General features: G+C 32.8%; 1 protein-coding gene across 1 annotated transcript; it reads right to left on the minus strand.

Annotated features, from left to right (window-relative positions):
- Positions 1-908: 908 nt before the first annotated feature.
- Positions 909-4,635, minus strand: LOC105449501 (dual specificity protein phosphatase 3-like). Its single transcript, XM_011688756.1, has 4 exons — positions 4,591-4,635; positions 1,657-1,832; positions 1,369-1,592; positions 909-1,244 (listed from the first exon to the last, which is right to left on the minus strand). Exons 1-4 carry the CDS (start codon positions 4,633-4,635, stop codon positions 1,048-1,050), a joined length of 642 nt encoding a protein of 213 aa, XP_011687058.1. The 3' UTR covers positions 909-1,047.
- Positions 4,636-6,120: the final 1,485 nt, after the last annotated feature.

A 6,120-nucleotide genomic window follows, 5' to 3' on the forward strand; every position in this document is an offset into this window, starting at 1 on the left:
TGCATAAAGCAATCTTGGCCGGAGCACTGCAGTACATCCAGAACACTCTGTCCGGCTGCAGGCCCCAAGTTTGCCCGAAGGTTCTTCTACACATCCAGAAATATGTGCAGGCTTTCTTCACACCGTCTTCAGCTTCCAGTTCAGTCTTTTATCCAGGATGACTCCCAGATACTTGACCGATCCCTCGGGTATCAACCTGACTCCCTCTAGGACAGACCCCTGCACGGAGTCCACCTTATACTTACGGATGAAGATTACGAGACTCGTTTTTTTTGGATTCACCGACAGACCCGTCTCCCTACACCATTTCTCGACCACCTCTAAAGCCCCTTGTGTGAGCTCGAGAAATGTCTCAAGGAAAGGTCCTCGAATCAGGATAGCCAAATCATCAGCATACCCGATCGACTCGAAGCCCTTGTCATTGAGCATTCTAAGCAGCCTGTCCCCTACCAAGAAGCGGTGAGAGAACTCCCCCTGGGGGCAGCCTCTCCCTACCCATCCTTCAACAATCACCGTTCTTAGTGAGGTCGTCACATGACGCCCAAGCATTCCACGGATCCACTCAACCAGCTTGTGAGGTATTATTAAAAGCCCCCTCAATGTCCAGAAAGGTGCCTACCGCAAAGCCCACTTGCTGAAATATGCATTAGAGTAAAGAAAAATAAAATTTTAAAATTTGGCTCTTTTCTTAAACAACTACTTTTTTTATAACAACTAGGTTGTACATTGCTTGTTCTTGCGGTATAACTCCGATATCAAGTCACTAACATTGGCTAATAGTGCCGTAATATCTGCTTACGACATATAAGGAAGTAATAAAAATAGAAAGAATTTGATATAGATATTTATCTTTAAATACTAAAAATTTAATACATTTATTTAATCCTTACAGATTTTTTAAGTTACTATTTTTAATCAAATAAATGTGTGTATAACTTTATTTATACGTACATGCGCATCTTAACTATCATAAAACTATATTCTTATTTAAATATCTTATAATAAAATCATTTCAACCCTGAAATTTTGATAATGATAAACAAAAATTTATAAACGCTGTCTACGTAATTTATTATCTAATTCTGCAAGCTGCCAAAGAAAACCCTTATTCGGAAAAATATCTCGGTTTGTGCGAATTAATTGTATAGCGTCAACTGCTAACATATCTTTCTTTATCATTAAATATGCCAGGACACATGTAGCACTGCGAGATATACCTTTCATGCAATGTACGAATACTTTGCCTACAAAAAATAAATTTTATTATTTTATATACACACATATATATATATATATATATATATATATCTTTTTCTATATGTGGTATCACGTAATAAAACATAGAAAATATGATAAATATATAGTTACCTTCCATAGATACTGCTTCATCAATAAAATTTGCTGTTGTATAAAAGTATTTACTAATATCTTCAGTAGGTAAATCTTTAATTGGCAAGCCAAGATATCTTATTGTTGTATCTGCATAATAATTACTATTTGTATTTACAAATCCAAATCTTTTTCCTTCAGCAGCATTTAATAAATGCGTTATACCTAACATTTCAAGATATTTCTTGTTTTTTGCTGTAATACTTCACAAGAAAAAAAATTTCATTATTATTCTCCTTTAGCGCAATATGTTTTTCTTGTACTCACCCATCACCGATGTATATACCAGGATATATTTCGTCACAATCAATTTCTTGTTGAGCACGATAATATTGCAAATTATCAAGATTAGAATCAAATCCAGGTAACGGTTTAAAATCATGTACTTTTGTTGCTAAAATAGTTGATGTTAATTGACATTCTGTAGTTTCTCCATTAAATGTCTGAAAAATAAAATATATATAAAATAAATACTAGTATATAAATAATCAATAATAAAAATATTATTTTATATTTATAAATAAATATTAGGACAAAAGGTAGTGAGCCGACACAAAATGTACTTGCTTATAAGTATAATATTCAAACAATACAAAAATATAAAAACTGACAATAGTAATATATAATAATTATCATTGAAACTCCGGAAGTTTCGACCTTTAAAAGAAGGCCATCTTCAGCGAAATAAACTTAATAACAAATCTATAATTCAAAATCCTGTCATGTACGCAAATATATGTATATTTAAAAGAACTTTTAAAAGAAGGCCATCTTCAGCGAAATAAACTTAATAACAAATCTATAATTCAAAATCCTGTCATATACGCAAATATATGTATTTGTTTATTTAAACCACTCGATTACTTTTTTATATGGACCATTTCTGATATGCTTCTTATAATAAAAGAAGGTTCTTTGTCTAGAATTTGTACATAGTTATCAAACTCATGATTCTCAGATAAACGATGTTCTGAGATCACGGCGGGGGAGCCACTTCTTTTGTTTGTTGACAATTTTAATTAGCAAAATAATAAAAGTTTTATATTAATTTTAGTAATTTTTATATTAATGACTTACTTTTTTAGTATCTCAATTTATTTTTGATATTTTATTTCCTTTTTTGATATCAATCTTAAGTTTTAATTTTATTTATTAACTTCAATTTTATTATTTTTTATTTTAATTATTTATTTATTTATTTGTTGTGTTGTCGATAAATCATGACTCTCATATTAATTTTCTCGATATCTTGTTCCCTCAGTAACTCATTTAAACATTTCTGTATTCGTACACCTCGAATGATGCTGGAGACTTCGACAATCAAAGTATGGAAAGAATTTTTGACCATACCACATCTGTGAGATCGCTTACGAAACTGATCTATGAGTGGGAAAATGTGAACATCTTGGATTTCATTTACGAGTACTGTATGATAGATTTTAAATTATAGTATACAATAATTATAATAATAATTATTATTATTATAATTATTAAGTTTATTTCGCTGAAGATGACCTTCTTTTAAAGACCTTTTTTCAAAACGTCCGGAGTTTTAACAATAATTATTGTATACTACTATTGTCAGCTTTTATATTTTTGTATAGTTTAAATATTATATTTATAAACAAGTACATCTTGCGTCGGCTCACTATTTCTAATATTCACTATACTGATATTCACTGAATTTGATTCAAATATAACCATATACTTTATTACATATTATTATTCATATACCTTTAGTACATTTTATAATTTTAATTTTTTATTATTTTATACATTTTTATAATCCAAAAACCCAAAATATACATAAAATAAATATTAATATAAATAACATAATCAAGCTAGAATATTATTTTGCACGTTCTTGTAATGTCAATATTTATAATCTGTGTACATTTTCTCTATACTTCTCTATACTCTACAATCTCTATACATATAATTTCTTTACATTTTATGTTATATACTGTATAGAATATTTAATAATTGCAGATGCAAATAAAACATAAAAAGTTAATATAAAAATTATTGGGTTAATAAAGTATCGAATGGGTATACTTAAATTTATCTTGAGCTAGGTTTTTATACTCCGTTGATAGCAAAAACATATCTGCATCTGCGCGTATGGACAGCATAGTGGGGAGAGTGCAACCCACCGCAGGAGGCTATTCAGTATCGTATATATAAATTTCGAATTTCGAAATTACATATACGATACGTAAATTTTGCTCAGGTTCGTACTCATTATTAGAAAATTGAACTGATGAAATAATTTCTATTGTTTAATCATTTCAGTGTATTTAAATTGAAATCTTAATATATTTAAATTACATAGCTGGAATATGCTATATATGAATCTATATACAAAATAATTAAATCCATATACAATGCAAACATTTTTATTAGAGTTCGTTTTTGTAATGATTAAATTTATAATACACACATTTAATTTATTTGTTTATATTTCCGTTACAAACAATTTAATTAATAACACTGTGCTACAGCGAAATTCTTTCCGAAATGCCACCACACATTTCCTGAAGATTTTTTTCGCACTGAACACGATGCCGTTTGAAAAATTCACCTAGCAGGATTTTGAGTAAATTAGAATTAAAGTGACCAAAAATGGCGTTTTTGGCCATATTTCACATTTTCTTGCAGCAAAAAACAGAAACTGATTTCTAAATAAAACGGCATGTAAAAGTATCATTCAATAATAGTTTTCAAACGAACGTTTGGTTCATGACCGTATAATTTTTTAAATCAAATTATGGTTGTTTAATTTTTAGATTTTTATATTATAAAATTTACAAAGTAAATACATACTTATATGTACAGACGGGGACATTAATGTCTAGACATCTGAAGTTGCATGCATATCTAGAGAGACCAATAAGAAGCACGCTTTCCGTCCAACGCGTGCTTCTCATTGGTTTCTCTAGATATGCATGCACCTTCAGATGTCTAGGCATTAATGTCCCCGTCTGTACAAGGCACATGCGTGCGTGCGTATGTGTAAGGGAGAGAGGAAGGGAGGGAGGGAGGGAGAGAGAGAGAGAGAGAAAGTGCATGCGTGCGTGCATGTGATACGAATTTTCAGAGTACAGTGTGCTATTATATTTTATTATCAATTTAAAATGGCGGAATTATTAACTTCAAAGCGCTTCTCAAGCAACTTTTAATTTTTTCTGTAACACTTCGTACCGGCGTCAGCTCATACAGACGTGGGCTCATGTTTTGCCCAGCCATCAGCACGCAGGTTAGGCGGAAGTGTTGCATGAAAGATGTAGCGTGGGAGTGTTGTCTAGAGGATGTTGTGTAGAGGGTGTTGCATGAGGATGTTGCATGAAGGTGTTGCGTGGAAATGTTGCATGGGGAATGTTGCGTGATTGAGATGATGGTCTATTTAAGTTGTATAACTACAACGCGACGAGCGAGCACTTTTATTTAATTCTTGCTAGAGAACGGCGACTCGAGCCTGCAGTATAAGGTATATAAACAGCTCTTATATATGAGAAATTTATGCGTATATACCGTCGATAACAGTGACAGGTCATTGACTTACCTCATGCTATTATAATATTACCGACCGCGGAGTTTCACGAACGTCGCTAGCGCAAAAGTTTGTTCTTTAAAAATGCGAGCGCTTTTATTAGATATATCGCTATGGTTGTGTCGTCAAGACATATTATAAAACGTAAGTTTCAATAAAATGATTTTGTGTGGAATCAAGCCCTTTTTCAAGCCAAAACCTTAATCCTTCGAGCCGGATCAAAAAAGACGAGAAAGAAACAGTCCACGAAACCAAAAAACGAAGCTCTACGTTACGAGTCACGAGTGCAAGTTGTGATAAAGAGCGAAGAGTTAACATTCTAGAAAGATATCCAAAACAGCGAACCTTCGCAAGCAACATGGGACGATTAAAGCGGGATTGACAAGATTATAAGCAAGAATCAGTCAATTAAGCGAGGATCAAGCAACTAAAGAAGAGATCAAGGTATATCTTGCGAGGTTAGAAGACATATGGAGTGAGTTCCAAAGCGTGCAGCGTGAAATTGCTGAAGCCACGGATGGAGAAGCAATAGTAGTGTAAACTACGGAAGAAGCCGAAGTCAAGGAAAGATATTTTCAATCAAAGGTAAAATTAAGATTACTCAATAGCACCTCATCGCAGTCAGGTCGAAGCAGATTCAGCTACGAGTGATGAAACATTAGTGTATGCGTTACAACAACAAAGCGAGCTCATAAGGCAAATAAGCTTGCAAGGTAGCAATTCACAAGCTAGTAGCAATAGTAAAACAATTGCGCATTTATGAGAACAACAAACGTAGAATATAAGCGGAATAAACAGCCAAGAATCAAGAGTAAAGTTGTCGACATTTAATGGAAGACATTTAAGTTTCCGAGTTTGATGGGAAAACCGAAGAATAGAAGCGATTTTCGGAAACCTTCCAGTCAATAATACAAGCTGATGAGAGAATTCAGAAAGTTCCAGGGGTGCGTTCCGTATTAACGCCCGGGCGACAACTTTTCGTCGTGCTCGGGATTCCGACAAAAAACGTCTCGCATGCGCAGAACGGCGTAGGTGTAATAAAGCGCGACAGTCAAACATATATGTATTGTATGTTATGTTTACGTTCTGTCAGTTTGTGTTTGAATATAATTAACATAAAGAATATATTACGTTTGAAGTTTTATATCTGACAATGAGTAAAATTGTTTATTGGCTCGTAT

The sequence above is a fragment of the Wasmannia auropunctata genome, unplaced genomic scaffold, assembly GCF_000956235.1.
Source record: "Wasmannia auropunctata unplaced genomic scaffold, wasmannia.A_1.0 LD336076.1, whole genome shotgun sequence".
In the NCBI taxonomy this organism is placed as follows: domain Eukaryota; kingdom Metazoa; phylum Arthropoda; class Insecta; order Hymenoptera; family Formicidae; genus Wasmannia; species Wasmannia auropunctata.

Excerpts from the sequence above, each read along its gene's own strand:
- LOC105449501 (XM_011688756.1), bottom strand. The coding sequence starts at position 4,635 with ATGGCTGGGCAAAACATGAGCCCACGTCTGTATGAGCTGACGCCG. Across the intron at positions 1,833-4,590 it reads GTCTGTATGAGCTGACGCCG|ACATTTAATGGAGAAACTAC; the intron begins GTACGAAGTGTT and ends TTTATTTTTCAG. Across the intron at positions 1,593-1,656 it reads GGTATATACATCGGTGATGG|TATTACAGCAAAAAACAAGA; the intron begins GTGAGTACAAGA and ends TTTCTTGTGAAG.